Source organism: Giraffa tippelskirchi, chromosome 3 (assembly GCF_054371585.1).
Source record: "Giraffa tippelskirchi isolate mGirTip1 chromosome 3, T2T-mGirTip1v1.2.pri, whole genome shotgun sequence".
Lineage (NCBI taxonomy): Eukaryota > Metazoa > Chordata > Mammalia > Artiodactyla > Giraffidae > Giraffa > Giraffa tippelskirchi.
The window spans coordinates 7,779,598-7,797,624 of NC_137277.1; the positions used below are offsets into that span (position 1 = coordinate 7,779,598).

An 18,027-nucleotide genomic window follows, 5' to 3' on the forward strand; every position below is an offset into this window, starting at 1 on the left:
AGATCCAACGCAGCCATAAAAAAAGGAAAGAAAGAAACTCTTAAAGAAAAAAAAAGATCTAATGCAATAAAGGACCAAAAAAACCCAGCATCAGTTCTTCTGCCACCTAGGGAAGGTGAGGGTGGCCTCAACTCTGATGTACAAACACCACCATCTCATCTCCTCTATACAGAGACCAGAGCAGAAGGACCTGTAGAAGCCCTGTTCACTACTTGAGATAGTTACTTAACAACCAGTGAGGTGATCTGTCTGGTGGTCCAGTGGTTAAGACTCTGCGCTTCCAATGCAAGGGGCATGAGTTCGATCCCTAGTCTGGGAACTAAGATCCCAACTGCCACGTGGCTTGGCCAAGAAAATAAAAAAATGAAATAAAATAAGAAAAAACTCACAATTAACTTAAAAAAAAAAAAAGTGAGTATGTGCTCCACCCAGAACTGTAATTGCAGAAATAACCAACCTGAAAGGCTAGCGAGTGCAGCTAACACTGTTGGATATGTCTCTTCATCCAGCAATTCCAATGCATTTTTCAAGCATGACATTCCTACAAAGTCAGAACAGCCTCCCCGTTACAAGTGGGTAATTTGAGAGCCTGAGTGATGGATCCTTGCCAGGGTTGCAAAGAGTTTGGGTTGCAACTTTCATTGCCAGGGTTGCAATAGTAAGAAGTATGCAAAACTTGCAATCTTGATTCCAACCTCTCTTCAACCATCCTTCCATATATACACACACTCTGGTTCTTTAAATCTGACCTGAAGACTTGATAATACATCTGACTTTGATGGAGGATTAGCCTAAGTGGGAGATGAGCTTCAGTAAAAACTACAGGCCGAGCCATAGCTGAATGGTACTCATCTCAGTCTGATCATTCAGAAGATGACAGGAAATACAACGAGTCCCAGAAGCCAGGAAGTCTACGGCCTTTATAACTTAATCTAACCATGTATTTCAACATATTGTGTCCCCATCTCTTTGGAAAGAAGAGCCGCTCTTGCCCGGGGCTGCTGGATGGCTTTATAAGGCTGTTCTCTTTCCCCTGCAACCCGACGCCCGTCTACCGACACTGAGATATGTTAGTAGAGAGTAGAGGTCAGCTCTGGAGAACTCAAGTGACCAGCCGCTGGGCCTTCCCCTGAACAAGCTGACGTGCGGTAAGAGCAGGCTGCCAAGGTCAGGTCAGCCGGTGGAATTACACACCAAATACAAACTCTCGCAAGAGACACTCGTGAGAACGTGTCACGGCCACGCTGGCTACTCTCTCCACATTTCACAAACTGCCCTCGAGGATCTGATCAGACTCACAGACAGGATGTGGGCAGGGGTCCTGAGTACTCCCAACCTGACCAGCAGGAAAGGGCAGGGGACCCCAGGCTCTGGAGCTGGACTGCTGGGTTCAAATCCTGAGTCAGGCACTTCCAGGCTTTGCAATCTTTGCTTTAATTCCTTGTGTTGCTTACTCTTCATCTGTCAAATCAGGACCTTCCCATTAGGGTGTGAGCATGCAACCGAGCAGGACCCTATGGGGCCTTCCCTGGACAGGCCTTCCCTCATATCCTCTGCTTCAGCTCCTTTCTGAAGCACCTAGATAATAGGATTTGATGCAAATTTCCTGAGTTGTTTTGCAGATCTGAAAAAAACCCCACCAAATGGAAGAACTACTTGATGACCACGAGCACATAGCCCCAGGCCTCCTGGAGCCTGAGGACTGATAAAGTGAACCCCTGTGACACCCCTGCTCCCTCCTCATCAGCCAGTCAGAGAACTGTGCACAAGGCGATTACACACCTCGCCACCCCTGCCTCGCCTGCCATTTCAAAGTGCCGTGCTGAAACTCTTTGGAGAGCTGAGGCTTTTTAGAGCATGAGCCACTCATCTCCTTGCACGGTCCTGCAATAAACCTTTCTCTGCTCCAAACTGACGTTTCAGTTTGGCCTCACTGTGCGTCGCCCTCGAACTTGCATTAACAAGGACACAAAGAGTTAACACATATAGAGAACTTGGAACAACTGTGCCTGGCAAACGGTAAGGGTTCACTTAATGTTAGCTATTATTAACTAAGAGGGGGGAAAAGCAAAGGGAAACGTGTCGCATTCTCTACTTATACCTCCCTCGTTGAAGTTACTCCGATTTGCTTTCTTAACGTGAAACGATGATGTCCTTTGAAAACATTTGCTCTGTGCAACATGAAGCATGTTTAATGATTAGTCCACAAAAACAACAACAAAAAGGCCAATGTTGACGCTTCTTTGGGAGAAAGCCTGCAAGTGAAGGTCAACGCTGCTCTCCGGGCTCCTGGAAGAGCTTGGTCATTCATGGGCTCACAGAAATGTAAACAAGACGGTTACACTTTGGGGAGGTTTGTCGGCCAGCATAAACCTCAAAATGAGCCTAAAGAAGTGTTCCCTTGTTTTAAAATTACCTTTATGGCCTGAAAAAGTTTTTTTTTAAAAAACCTACACTTTAAAAAAGTACATAAACTATTCTGACACCAGAGGAAAGAAAAAAGAGAGGAAGAAGCAGATGCAAATGGCCAAGTCCCTGTGAGAAGAAAGGGTATTTTTCAAGCATGAGCCCACTCCCAGGAAGTAAGGGAGTTCTTATCTGGCTCAAGCAGAAAAAAAGATCATTCCACTCTAAAGGCTAAGGTAACAGTAGGAAAATCAGACAGTAGACATTTGATAAGTACGAGTTGTCATAATTGACTGTGAAGCAGAAAGTACTTGGTATTTTGAAAGTACTGTTCAACCAAGAATTGGCTTCCGAGGTGGCACAGTGGTGAAGAATCCATCTACCAATGCAGGAGATGCAGGTTGATCCCTGAGTGGGGAAGATACCTGGAGAAGGAAATGGCTTCCCACTCCCAGTATTCCTGCCTGGAAAATTCCTGGGGTGGGGGGGAGATGCGCAGGTGGCTACAGTTCGTGGGATCACAAAGAGTTGGACATGACTGAGCACACAGCACCAGGGTGTGGTGGGGCGATTGTCACTCCAGAAAGAAAGGTGTTGTTAGTCGCTCAGTTGTTTCTGACTCTTTGTGACCCCATGTACTACAGCCCCCCCCAAGTTCTTCGGTTCATGGAATTTTCCAGGCAAGAATACTGGACTGGGTTGCCACTCCTGTCACCAGGGGATCGAACTTGGGTCTCCTTCATCACAGATTCTTTACCTTCTGAGCCACCAGCGCAGCCCCGATAGAAAGGAAGAAAACAATAAAAACCATCAACAACAACCAAAATGCTTTATAATTAAAGCTCCAGATGGAAAATTGTCATCAGATTAAACTTCCTAAAGACAAGAAAACAAGTGATTTCTCTGGGGCGCTCATTTGCCTAAAAAAATTCAGTATTTCCCCAGAGCCTATGGGAGAGAGTGGAACAACTCTTGAGGGAACGGAGCCTCCACCTACCTTTCCAATCTTGCTTCTCCACCAGGAAAGGTTCACTCCTGCCCAACTGGCTTCCTTATTTGTTCCAGGGGAGGAACAAATCATGCTCATTTCAGCTTTGTATCCCCAGCGCCTACCACAGTACCTGGCACACAGTAGTTTCTCAGTAAATGGTTGCTGATTCGACAGAAATGTGAATGCTTTCACACCTGTACTCAGTGCCTCCCTCCTGGGAAGCCCCATGCCCACCCGCCTGGTGAAAACCCAGCCATCCTCCAAGGCCCCCTTCTCAAAACCAGCACCAAAGCATCAGCCCTTGCAACTTCCCTCCCCCACTCTATACCTACAGAATCCCAGCCCTTTCAGAGCTTGATTGCTACTGAAACATCTCTTGTTCCTGTGTTTGGCCTGCCCCACTAAAATAGGAGTTTCTGGACAATGGCAGGATATTTTGAAGCAAAGAGAAGCAGTGGAAAGGTTATTGATCTGTGGCTAGGCAGATCTAGTTATGTGGCTTTGGGAAAAATTTTCTGAAAGCATTTTGAACAGGGCCTGGAACACGGTGTGCCCTTCATAAAGGCTACTGGGCTTCCCTAGTGGCTCAGCGGTAAAGAATTCATCTGCATTGCAGGAGATGTGGGTTCAATCACTGGGTTGGGAAGATCCTCTGGACAAGGAAATGGAAACCCACTCCGGTATTCTGGTCTGGAAAATCCCATGGACAGAGGAACCTGGCAGGCAACAGTCCATGGGGTCACAAAAGAGTTGGACACGACTTAGCGACTGCTGCTGCTGCTGCTAAGTCGCTTCAGTCGTGTCCGACTCTGTGCGACCCCATAGACGGCAGCCCACCAGGCTCCCCTGTCCCTGGGATTCTCCAGGCAAGAACACTGGAGTGGGTTGCCATTTCCTTCTTCAATGCATGAAAGTGAAAAGTGAAGTCGCTCAGTCGTCTCCGACTCTTCGCGACCCCATGGACAGCAGCCCACCAGGCTCCTCCGTCCAAGGGATTTTCCAGGCAAGAGCACTGGAGTGAGTTGCCATTGCCTTCTCTGACTTAGCAACTAAACAACAGCCAACAAAGGCTATTACCACTGTTCAGATCTCGGAACCTCAAGTTCTCTTGCTTACAAAATAATATTGATAATAAATTCTCTGACAGGTAGGGTTTTTTTTTAATATAGTTTTGTTTTTATTTTCTATTTATTTATCTTTTGGCCTTGCCACGTGTCATGTGGGATCTTAGTACCTGGATTAGGGATTGAACCCTGGCCTCTGCGTTGGAAATGTGGAATCTTAACCACTGGATCACCAGGGAAGTCCTAAAGTGGGTCTTTATGAAGATTAGAAATAATGTCTGAAAAGTCTCTAGGGCCTTCCCTAGCACAAAATGGCCATTCAGTAGCCACATGGCAGCTAATTTTGCAAAGCTTCATGCTGGGTGCAGAGAAAATGCCCCATAAACATTTATGGAATGAGTTGAATGAATGGAGAGAGAGACAGTCTGATATCAACTCAGATATCGAGGGGAAATTTGTCAGTCATTCATTCAGCAGATCTTTATGAAAGGCTTATCACAATGTCCCAGGCTTTGTTCTGGGTGCTGGGTTTCAACAGTGGCACAGCTCCCTTGCCCTGGGAAATGTACATTCTGATGCAAAAGGAAGATAATAGAGGTGACAAGGCAACAGAAGCTTATGTGGTATTAGGAAGAATTGATGTTTTCACATTATGGTGCTGGAGAAGACTCTTGAGAGTCCATTGGACTGCAAGGAGATCAAACCAGTCAATCCTAAAGGAAATCAACCCTGAATATTCATTGGAAGGACTGATGCTGAAGCTCCAATACTTTGGCCACCTGATGCAAAGAGCTGACTCCTTGGAAAAGCCCCCGATGCTGGGAAAGATTGAAGGCAGGAGGAGAAGGGGGTGGCAGAGGATGAGATGGTTAGATAGCATCACTGACTCAATACACATGAACCTGAGCAAACTCTGGAAAATAGTGAAGGACAGGGAAGCCTGGCATGCTGCAATCCATGGGGTTGCAAAGAGTTAGACGTGATTTATCGACCGAAAAACAACAACGTGGTATTAGTTGCTATGAAGAGGAATGAAAAGCAAGGTGAGGACAAGCTAGGGACTGGGCAAGGGAAATCTGCAGAGGTGGCGTTTAGGCAGAGCTTCAGAGGGGCAGATCCTAGGAGAGCTGGGTCTTGTGAGCTGTCCTCACGCTCAGGCAGACCGGGTACTTTTCCATGGGGCAGCCTCTGGTGCCAGGAGACCCTGCTCCACCAAAGAGGCTGCAGTCTGGCTCCTCTCAACTCAGACAAAGCCGCAGACACTGCCGAACCAGCAATTACAAACTTATTTTGACAAGGCCATTTGACTCGGCCACTTAGCCCCGAGTGGAAGTAAACGGATGACAACCATACCGCCACTGGTCTGTTCCCCAGAAAGTTCAGATCGCTGTTTTCTCCAAACAAGTAGCCTTCGGGGTGAGTTGAATCAAACTTCTCTCCTCCCATAATGAAGTGGCTGGCAAAATAGCTTCCTAGAGGGCGAGAGACAGAAACCAGTCAAACTAAGCCAAGTGAACAAGCCGATTCAGGGGGAAAAAAAAATGTTAACCCTTCAACAAACAATTAGAGCCATTTCTAACCCTAGGAAAATTTTCTTCTCTTGATTGGGGATAATGGCACAAAATACTCAAAATCCTAACAGTGAAAACCCCAAGATATCAAATATAAAATAGATCCCCGTTTTCCTTTTGACATTCTTTTTTTTGGCTGAACTTCACGTGGGGTTTCTCTAGTTGCGGCGACTGAGGGTTTCTCTTGTGCTGGCGTGCTAGCTCAGTGGTCGCAGCACACGGGCTGACTTGCCCTGTGGCATGTGGGATCTTCCCAGACCAGGGATCGAATCCCCCCGCCCCCCCACACTGGCAGTCAGATTATTAACCACCGGATCACCAGGGAAGTCCCTTTTGACATTCTTAATTGAATCTTTACCATGATCTGCCTAGCACACCAAGAAGCAAAAGACCAGAAGGCCCCACAATGCACTTAATGAATATATATATATATATATATATTTTGTTCCTGAATTTTTTCCCTTACACTTCAAGTGGTTATTCCTTATTCTGCATGTACTCATGAATCTTAACTGCAGGTATCAGCATGCACACACGCATATACGTTCCTTTGCCTAGATTTTTCATACACCAGCTCATACCCAAACACAGTAGTCTCAGCATTTCCCTGCCATTTCCATGTATACCTCCATCACCCTCCACAATGAAGGCTCCTTGTGTTTCATATTTGCTTCAAAATGATGGTTTAATAGGAAAATACAAATTAAGTGATACTGCCTCAGGCTTTAACAATCAACTACCACACAGACTCTTGCCTGGAAAATTCCATGGACAGAGGAGCCTGGCGGGCTGGAGTCCAGTGGGTCTTAAAGAGTCAGACACAACTAGGCAACTGGGCACTCACATACCACACAGATTATATTGTTTAACTGGACAAATTTAGTGATTTTGAAAGATACAGACATGCATATACACCCTAGTCCCAAATTCATTAGCAGTCTTCATGGCCAAGGTTACAGGGACAATAGTCAGGCCCCACCTTGACCAGCCAGAAGGCAGGAGTATTTTCAACTCTACACTAACCAGAGGCAATCTGCAGCCAGGGTCAGGATCTCCAACTGCCTTATCCAGACAGTTGGAGGAACGGAGCCAGGACACGATGGCACTAAGTAACCAAGGGAGGCTTAGGTAACACTGCCCATTCCATCTGGGAACACTTTCCAAATCTGATTAAACGCATGCTTCTCACAGACTGGATCAACAACAGGTCCTACCGCATAGCACAGGGAACTATGTTCAATATTCCGTGATAAACCACAATGGAAAAGAATATAAAAAAGAATGTATATATACAAACAGAATCACTTACCTGTACAGCAGAAATTAACACATTGTAAATCAACTACATGTCAATAAAACAAAACAGTAACAACAACAAACCCCAAATGCTTCTTAGCCCACATTTCTATAATCTAATTCTCCCATAAAGGTAAACTGTTCAAAAGTGAGTGACTCAGCCACAACATAGTCTATCAATGCTCTCATATACCCCAGTTCTTGGATTAATACAAAGAACTTATGAGTCAGCAAAAGTCTTCTTTATGTGTTACATGGCTAGGATAAATGTTTCAATTTTTTAGGTTTATAGAAAACTCTAAAAAATGAGATTCAGCACTTTCAGCCTGTGAAGAAGCCACAGCAACAAAGGCAGAGAAGAAAGTTCTAACAGGAAAACGGAATCAAGCATTCATTTTTTTGGATTTTCTACACATGGAGTTGCTTTGGTCCAGAAACACACTAAACAAAACAACATGGATAAAATCCCTTGCCACAAAGTGAGGCAATTCTTTAATTAACCAGCAAGCAGGAAAACATTATTTGAGAGTCATTGTTGTTATTTTAATTCCTAAGTCATGTCTGACTCTTTGGGACCCCAGGGACTGTAGCCTGCCAGGCTCCTCTGTTCATTGGATTTTTCAGGCAAGAATACTGTAGTGGGTTGCTATTTCCTTCTCCAGGGAATCTTCCTGACCCAGGGATTGAACCCGCGTCTTCTGCATTAGCAGGTGGATTTTTTTACCACTGAGCCACCTGGGAAGCCCCTTGTTTGAGGGTAAAACCAGCAGAAACAAAAGCAATCGAGGAGGAACCCTTGAAAGTTACCCATCAACATGCACAAGGCAGCCATCCGCAGTGATACACAGTGCGATTCATCATTTAGGAGCTTAGTTATAAATTATTTATGTCTAGCACTTGCTAGCCCTATTTTCCACGTGCATAATTTATAGAGAAGGAGGTGCCTAGCTGTCACAAACAGAAGCAGCCATCTCAAAGAATTTGTTATTTACTGTCGAACATTAGGAAAATATATTTTCTACACGTTAGACATTATACATTTACCATAAGGAAAGATGTTTACATTGATGGGTGGCTTGCCCAGATCATGAATAAAGAATGGGGAGAAGCAGGTTTGGTGTCTGGAGTGGTACAGGCTGAGTTCAATCTGGGACACGCTGAGTTTCCAGGACCTGGGAGCCGTCAGGTGAGGGACGTGGGGACAATGAAATCAACAGATAATCAGCTTACACATGGTAGTGATTGATCCTAGCAAGAGAAGGGCACTAATGGCTTCAGGGTTAAAACATTAAAGATAGCAGGGTTCTATTGGAAATGCCCTTTTGGGGACAGCCATGATAACAAATGAAATTACTCAGAAAGCAGTGTGTAGAGCAAACTGTAGCCTTGTCTGGCATTTTATTTTATTTTTTAATGTTTAACTTAATTTTTTATTTTTGAATAAAGTCTATTCAGCTGCACGGGGTCTTGGTTGAGGCATGTGAACTCTTAGTTGTTGAACGTGGGATCTAGTTTCTTGATCGGGGATCATACTTGGGCCCCCTGGAAGAGGAGCTTGCTGTCTTAGCCACTGGACCACCAGGGAAGTCTCTATTTATTTTATGACTATTTAAAAGAATTTTTTTTGGCTGCACTGCACAGCATGTGGGATCTTAGTTCCCCAACCAGGGATCAAACCCACATCCTCTGCATTGGAAACTCAGAGTCTTAACCACTGGAGTGCCAGGGAAGTCCAGCCTTGCTTGGCATTAAAAATCAAGAGCACACATATACAAACACCTAAAAGCAAGGTCAATAACCCACAGGTGAAAAGGAGATTTTTTTCATTTCGAGAGAAGTGTCAATGCCGCATTGATCTCCCTTGACACACTTAAAATACGAATGGCCTCATCAGATAAAAGAAAAACTAAACTTAAGACAACCCACATTTGGCTTTTTTCCTCTCTTTGAAATTAGACTGGGGAGGAGCACACTTGCCATCTGCAGCCTGGGTAAAGCGTTGTATTTGCCCAGGCTGCCCAGAGGTGGGGATCAGGGCACAGTGACCTAGATGGTGTGGCCACATCAACAGATGGGAGCACCAGACACACCAACAGTCCCTGAAAAAAAAGCACCTTGTGGACAGTTTGTGCACATTTTTGCTTCTTAGTGAGAACTGTGGGCTAAGATCAGAAATGGTAGGGAAAAAAGAACTACACTAAAACCTTTCTTTGCCTATTTGTGGATAGAAAACAACATACATGACTAGCAGATTACCTGCAAGCTTTTCATTATTAATTGGCTATAATTTTTATTTATTTTATAGTTTTTATTTTACTTTGTAGGCCACCTAGGTAGCATGTGGGATCTTAGTTCCCTGACCAGGGATCAAACCTGCAGTCCTCACATCGAAAGTATGGCATCCTAATCACTGGACCTCCAGGGAAGTCCCATAGTTGGCTATAATTTATTAACCAAATCATAATGGAATTCTTTGCAGGCTTTAAGAAGATACATCTTGGGACGTCCCTGGTCCAAGGGTTAAGAATCCACCTGCCAATGTAGAGGATGTTGGTTTGATCGCTGGTCCGGGAAGATTCCACATGCCAAGGAACAACTAAGCCCAGGAGCCCCAACTCCTGAGGGCAAGTGCCCAGAGCCCTTGTTTCGCAACAAGAGAAGTCAGTGCGCTGAAACTAGAGAGTAGCCCCAGCTCGCCACAACCAGAGAAAAGCACTCGAAAAGCAATGAAGACCCAGTGCAGCCAACAATAAATTCAATTAAAAAAATCTAAACCTTATTTTAAAAAAGACATATCTTGTGGTAATCATTTTGCAAGATACACATAGATCAAATTATCATGTTGTACCCCTTAAACTTACAGAATGTTATTTGTCAATTATATCTCAATAGAACTGGGAAAAAAGAAGCCACATCATACACAAAAATTATATACTTTTAAGAAAAATTTTTATTGAAATAGAGTTGATTTACCATTGTGTGTTAGTTTCAGGAGTATAGCAAAGTGATTCGGTTATAGATATACTTTGCCATTACAAGTTATTACAAGATACTGAGTGTATAGAGTATAACTGCTTGTGCCACACAGTAGGTCCTTGTTGGTATCTATTTCACCTATAGTAGTGTAGACATTTTAATCCTAAACTCCTAATTTATCACTCACCCCCCAAATTGTATTTAAAACATAAGGTGTGTGTGGGAGGGAAAAGGGGGAATTAGTGATTAATGGGTATAGTTTCAGTTTTGCAAGAAGAAAAAGTTCTAGAGATCTTAACACTAATGAACTGTTAACACTTGAAAATGGTTAAGGTGGTAAGTTTAATGTTATGCATTTTTCACCACACAAAAAATAAAATATCAAGGGGGAATACCCCATAAGGTATGGCCCAGAATGATCAGTACTAGTACAATTCAGTACTTTTTTAAGTATTAGAGAAAAAAAGGCATCCAGATTAAAAAAAGCTACTTACAAGGGAATAAAATCACACTAGTACTGTTCTTCCAGAACAGCACGGTTCAGTAATAATACACCATGACAGGACTTCCCTGGAGGTGCAGTGGTTGACTCTGGTCTTCCACTGCAGAGTCAAGGGTACGATCCCTGGTCAGGGAACTAAGATCTCACATGTCTTGAGGCATGACCAAAAAAAAAAAAAAAAAAAAGCAAGCCTCATATGTAATTTTAAATTATCTGAGAGCCATATTTTTTTAAGTAAAAATAATCAAAATTAATTTGAATATATTTTATTTAACCCAATGTTGGATATTCTAATAACCCAATATATCTAAAATATTACTTCAACGTGTAATCAACATAAAAATATTTCAAGGTGTTAGTCACATTCTTTTTTCAACTATCTGCTAAGAAGAATACAGCTATTTGTTACTCAGAATGTGAAACAGAAATATCTTGAAATTAACAATCTTAAATAGTTTACCCAATGAACTACACGACTGGGGTATATTCCTAACATCATAATGAAAGTAAAGGTTGCTCAGTGGATTCTAGAATTTACGTCTGCCCCAGTGAGATATTCTGACATTTGCCACCAAACCACTATGAACTATTACATCACACAATAAAGGGCAGTTGACACTTCTCATTTTTCTTCAGCTCTATATTTAATGGCTACCCTAAATGTTAATAAACAAAAACTCTTAATTTGGGAGGACTTCCCTGGTGGTCCAGTGGTTAAGAATCTGCCTCACCGTGCAGGGGACACAGGTTCAATCCCTGGTCTGGGAAGATTCCACACACCTCGTAGCAACTACTGAGCCCTAGAACCAGTGCTCTGTAACAAGTCACTGCACTGAGAAGCCCGTGCACCCCCACGAAGAAAGCCCCTGCTGGCGGCAACTAGAGGAAGCTTGTGCACAGCAGTGAAGACCCAGCGCAGCCAAAAACAAAATTAATTAACTTAAAAAAGATATGATTCTCCCCCCAAACAAATAACAAAAACCAGTTTGCAGCCTTCTAGGTTTTCCTATACATACATAAGCACATTCAAGTTTTTGGTTTTGCTTTGTTTTTTAACCTAATTAAAATATTACTCATATTGATCTGCATGTAGCTTATTTTCTCTAATATAATATTGGCATCTTTCCATGTCTGTACTTATGGACTTATGGATTGACTTTATTGTTCTTTTTTTTTTTTTTCTGGCCCACTCCAATAGGCTTACAAAATCTTAGTTCCTTGACCAGGGGATTGAACCCAGACCCTGCCAGGTCCTAACCACTGGACCACCAGGGGATTCCCAACCTCATTGTTCTTAATGACTATATAATAACAACCTCTTTTTGAAGGCTTACTCTATATACCAGTGCTATACTAACAAATATTACACAGGTTATTCCTTACAACCCTATAAAGTGGGTGTTAACTTTTTTTTTATTATTATTTTACCAAAGAGAATTGAATGCACAGAGAGGTTAAGGACTTTGTCCAAGGTCACACAGTTAAGAAGAGGCAGTGCCATGCCCCAAATCCAGCTATTTGTATTCCAGAGCCTGTGTGTGCTCTTAACCATTATACTGTAATCCCATTGAGTGTCCAGATTGAATTAACTGTTTCCCTCCTGATAAATGCTCCCTACTCTTTCTAGTTTATGTTGCTTGCTTGGTTTTTTTTGTTTGTTTTTACATCTGGAATTTGTCCTTGTGAACTGTGTGAGATAAGGGTTTCATTTTTTTTTCCAAATAGGAAACATCACTTACATAATTTCTTGACTATTCCATTTCCCCCACTAATTATTTTACTTTCTTATCTATTTATTTATGGCTGTGCTGGGTCTTCATTGCTGCTGGGCTTTCTCCAGTTGCAGCGAGTGGGGGTTTCTCTCTAGTTGCAGTGCCTGGGCCTCTCATTGCAGTGGCTTCTCTTGTTTCTCAGGCTCTAGGATGTCTGGGCTTCAGTAACTGTGGTTCCTGAGCTCTAGAGCACAGGCTCAAAAGTTGTGGCCCATGGGCTCCTCCACTAATGTGAAACTCGGTTTTTATCATGCTATATATATCTAGATCTGGATCCTATTCTATTCTGAACAAGTACAATATGGTGGTTTTTTTTGGGGGGGGGTGTGTGCCCCGGGGTCTCAGCTGTGGCCTGCAGGATCTTTTAGCTGTGCCATGTGAACCCTTAGTTGCAGCAGGTGGGATCTAGTTCCCTGACCTGGGATCATACCCGGGGCCCCTGCATTGGAAGTGTGGTTGTCTTAGCCACTGGACCACCAGGGAAGTTCCACAACATGGTTTTAACAACTGTAGCTTCACAGTATATACAGCAAGGCACATATCAATGGACCGAAACCTTTCCCATGTTCTCAAGTCCCCAACCTTGATCCCTCTACCCATTGTCCTTCTACTTTGTGGTGCTCCTTAAAAACCCTATTCAGTTAACCAAAGTTTCAATACCTTACAACTTCCCTGTATTTGTATTCATACTTTCTTCCCGTCTCAAGAAGATATTCCTATTTCCCCCAGCGCAAGCTTAATTTTTTCACTTAGGTTCTCATTCCCAACTAACCCTACCTCCTCCAGGCCTTGTCAGCAACCATCCTTCTTACTCAAGATTTCTATTCCTCGTTCTCCACTGGCTTTTTGTTTGCCTCTACAAACATATTCTCTCCCTGACTTAAAACACAAGTACAAAAACAAATTCCTTAAGACCCAACCACTCACCCACCCATCCATCCACCCACCCATCCACCAACCAGCCCATCTACCCACCCACTCATCCACCCACCAACTCATCCATCCATCCACTCCTCCATCCTCTGTCTGCTCCCACCCCCACATCCAACAACCCCTCCAAATCTTTACAGCAGTTTCTACCACTGCACTGAAACTCTTCTCTGGAACACCAACCAGGTCAACGGTCTTTTCTCACACTTCATTCACCTTATGAATGCTCAGAAGACTTCAACACTAATTTCTTTCTTTTTTAGTATTTAGTTCTTTATTTGACTGCTTTGGGCCTTAGTTGTGGCATGTGGCGGGCTTTTTCTAGTTGTGGTGAGCAGGAGCTACTTTCTCGCTGCAGTGAGTGGGCTTTTCACTGTGGCGGATTCTCTAGTCATGGAGCACGGGCTCTAGAGCTTGAGGGCTTCAGTAGCTGCAGCCCTTGGGCTCAGTGGTTGCAGCTTGCTGCCTCTAGAGCTCAGCAGTTGAGGTGTGTGGGCTTAGTTGCCCTGAGGCGTGTGGAATCTTCCCCAACCAGGGATCAAACCCGTGGCCCCCACACTGGCAAACGGATTCTTAATCACTGGACCACCAGGGAAGTCCTCAAGCTCTTCTCTTTATTTTATTCAACTAGCATAAAACACTTGGTATTGCCTTTTTAAATATTTATTTATGTATTTGGCTGTGCCGGGAATTAGTTGCAGCATTCGGGATCTTCCATCTTTGCTGCGTGTGGGATCTAGTTCCCTGACCAGGGATCAAACCCGAGCCCCCTGCATTGGGAGCTCAGAGTCTTAACCACTGGACCACCAGCGAAGTCTCTTTACTGTTATTTTGAAAAACAGTCTTTATTGAGGTATAATATACACAGCATAAAATGCATCCATGCTACAATTTAATGATTTTGGCAACTATCACCACAATCCAGGTGAAAACATCACCCTCCCAAAATGCTTCCTCATGCCCATTTACAACTAATTCCCACTCCCTTCCCCAGCCTTAAGCAAACCCTACTCTGCTTTCTATTTCTTTGTATTTGCTGTTTCTAGTCCATACAAATGGACACATACAATAATACATCATCTTGTATCTGGCTACTTTCACTTACCACAATGTTTTTGGGGTTAATCTGCGTTGTGTAGCATATATCAATAGCTATTTTCTTTAAATTGCTGAATAGTATTGTAATGTATGAATATACCTTATTTTGTTAATCCATTCACCAGTTGATGGACATTTGGATCATTTTCAGTTTTTTGATCATTATGAGCAATACTGTTACGAACATCTGAACACATGTCTTTGTGTGTATCTATGTCTTCATTTCTTTTGAATAGATTTACTCATTGGAAAAGACCTTGATGCTGAGAAAGATTCAAGGCAGGAGAAGAAGGGGACAACAGAGGACGAGATGGTTGGATGCAATCATCGTCTCAATGGACATGAGCTTGAGCGAGCTCCAGGAGATGGTGAAGGACAGGGAAGCCCTGGTGTGCGTGGGAAGCCATGGTGTCCATGGGGTCGCAAAGAGTCGGACAGACTGAGCGACTGAACAACAATAGGAGTGCAACTGCTAGATCATAAGGTAAATTTATGTTTAACTTTTTAAGACACTCTCAAACTCTTTTCCAAATTGGCCATTTCCATTTTGCATTCCCATCCATAAGGTACAAGGGTCCCAATTCCTCTGCATTCTCACCAACACCTGATGTTGTCTTTTTTACTGTTGCTTTCCTAGCAGTTTTGAAGTGCTGTCTCATTGTGGTTTTAATTGTATTTCCCTAATAACTACTGATGCTGAGCATCTTTTCATGTGTTTATTGGCTATTCCTATATCTTCTTTGGTGAAATGTCTATTCAACTCCTTTGTCCATTTTTAAATTGAGTTGTCGTCTTAATATTGAGTTGTAAGAGTTGTCAAAATATTCTGGATGTAAATCCTCTATGTGTTTTGCAAATATTTTCATTCAGAAGGTGGCTTGTCTTTTCATCTCCTTAATGTTGTTTGAAGAAGAAACATTTTTAATTTGGAAGAAATCCAATTTATCAGTTTTTTCCCTTATGGATTTTGCTTTTGGCATTGTATCAAAGAAATCTGCCCAATCTGAAACAAACACATAGCTTCTATGTCTCCTTTTTCCGGTTTTATAGTTCTAACTCTTGAATCTAAGTCCATTTTTTTTTTTAATTTTTGGCCCCATGGCGAAGCATGTGGGATCCCCAACCAGGGTTTGAACTCTCGTCCCCTGCATTGGAATGTAGTCTTAACCACTGGACCACTAGGGAAGTCCTCTTTGTTGTCATTTTAGTCACTAAGACGTGTCTGACGTTTTTTGTGACCCCATGGACTGTAGCTCACCAGGCTCCTCTGTCCATGGAATTTCCCAGATGGGAGCACAGGAGAGGGTTGCCGTTTCCTTCTCCAGGGGATCTTCCTGAGCCAAGGATAGAACCTGAGTCTCCTGCACTGGGGGGCAGATTCTTTACATCTGAGCCACCAAGGAAGCCCTGGGGAAGTCCTAGGTCCCTTTTAAAAACAGCTTTACTGAGAGATAATTCACATACCATACAATTCATCTATTTAAAACATACAATTCGATGGTTTTTTAGTATATTCGCCGAGTTATGCAACTATTCACCATTATCTAATTTTAGAACATTTTCATAATCCCAGAAAGAAACCCTGTTAGCAATCACTTCTCATCTACCCCTCCCCCAGCCACTGGCCGTCACTAATCTCCTTTCTGTCTCTACGGATTTGCCTCTTCTGGACATGTCATATAAACGGGATTATACAATATATGGCCTTTTGCCTCTGGCTTCTTTCACTTCATGTTGGTGTCTTTCAGGTTTCAGCTAAGCTGTAGCACTTATCAATACGTCATTCCTTTTTATTGACAAATAACACTCCACGGCTCGGATTTACCACATATTATCAGTTGTTCCAGTCACCAGTTGTTGAACATTTGGGTTATTCCCAGCTCTTAGCTACTATGACTAATGCTGCTATGAACGTTCATGTACATGTTTTGGTGTGGAATATTTTTTTTTCATTTTTATTGGGCATACATACACACACACACCCCTAGGACTGTAATTGCTGAGTTATAAAGTAACAAAGCATTTGAGGAGCTGTCAAACTGTTTTCCATAGCAACTGTACCTTTTTACATTCCCATCAGTGGTAGACCAGGATTTCAGTTTCTCCACATTCTCACCAACACTTACTATTTGTTTTCAAAAATTATTGCCATCCTAGTGGCTGTGAAGTGGTAATTTAACTGTAGTTTTGATTTGCATTCCCCTAAAGGCCAACAATATTAAGCATCTTTTCATTACTGACATGGTTATTGTTCATTTGTATATCTTTGTTGGCGAAATGTCTACTGAAGAACTTTGCTCCTTTTCAGGTTGTCCTTTTGTTTTTGAATTGCACACATTCTTTATATAATCTAGGTACAAATCCCTTACCATATAGAAGATTTGCAAATATTTGCTTCCATTCCATAGTCAATATTTTTACTTTATGCTCCATTGTGAGTTAATTTTTGGTGATGTGAATAAAGGGTCTAAGCTCATTTTTCTGCTTGTCAATATCCAATTGTCCTAGTACCATTTGTTGAAAAGCATATCCTCTCCCCGTTGAATTATCTTGGCACTTCTGTCAAAAACAACCGACCATAAATATAAGGATTTATTTCTGTCTTGCAATTCTACTGATCTATATGCTTCTAGTTGTACCAACACCACACTGTGTCTTGGAATTTTTGTGATGGAATTTTTGAAATTGGGTAATGAAAATCTTCCAAGTTTGTTCTTCCTTCTCAAAATTGTTAAGGATACTCTAGATCCTTTGCATGTCCACATGTATTTTAGAACTGGCTGGCCAGTTTCTTCAAAAAAGTCTGTTGGGATTGTGACAGAGAATGTAGTCAATTTTCAGATCAATTGGGAGATCACTGGCATCTCAACAATATTGACTTTTCCAATTCACGAACATGAAATGTCTATTTATGTAGACCTCTTTAAACTAATCTTTAGTTAGAGCATTTATCTTGAAAACATTTTAGAATTTTCAGTGTAAAAATCATACACTTATGTTAAATTTACCTCTGAGAATCGCTGTATTCTTTTTGATGCTACTGGGAATGGAACTGTTTTTCTCCTAATTTCATTTTCAGATTATTTGTTGTTGTTTAGTCACTCAGTCGTGTCCAACTCTTTTGCGACCCCATGGGCTGTAGCCTGCCAGGCTCCTCTGTCCATGGGATTTTCCAGGCAAGATTACTGGAGGGGGTTGCCATTGCCTCTTCCAGGGGATCTGCCTGATCCAGGGATTGAACCCAGGTCTCCAAGTCCTCTGCTTTGCAGGCAGACTCTTAACCGCTGAGCCACCGGGGAAGCCCTTCAGATAATTGCTTGTATATAAAAGCACAATTGATTTTTTCATGTTTATATGATCTTTTATCTACAACCTGACTCGTTTATTAGTTCTAGTAGGCTTTTTTGTGGAATCCTGGGTA

At 42.6% G+C, this 18,027-nt stretch overlaps 1 protein-coding gene across 7 annotated transcripts in view; it reads right to left on the bottom strand.

Moving 5' to 3' along the window:
* Positions 1 to 18,027, bottom strand: part of RNF157 (ring finger protein 157) — a 74,728-nt gene that overhangs the window by 47,983 nt on the left and 8,718 nt on the right. For all 7 annotated transcript variants that reach the window (XM_081575458.1, XM_081575455.1, XM_081575457.1 and 4 more), the window contains one exon: positions 5,815 to 5,933. In XM_081575458.1, coding sequence (XP_081431584.1) covers positions 5,815 to 5,907 — 93 coding nt within the window. In that variant the 5' untranslated portion in view covers positions 5,908 to 5,933. The remainder of the gene's footprint in view (positions 1 to 5,814; positions 5,934 to 18,027) is intronic.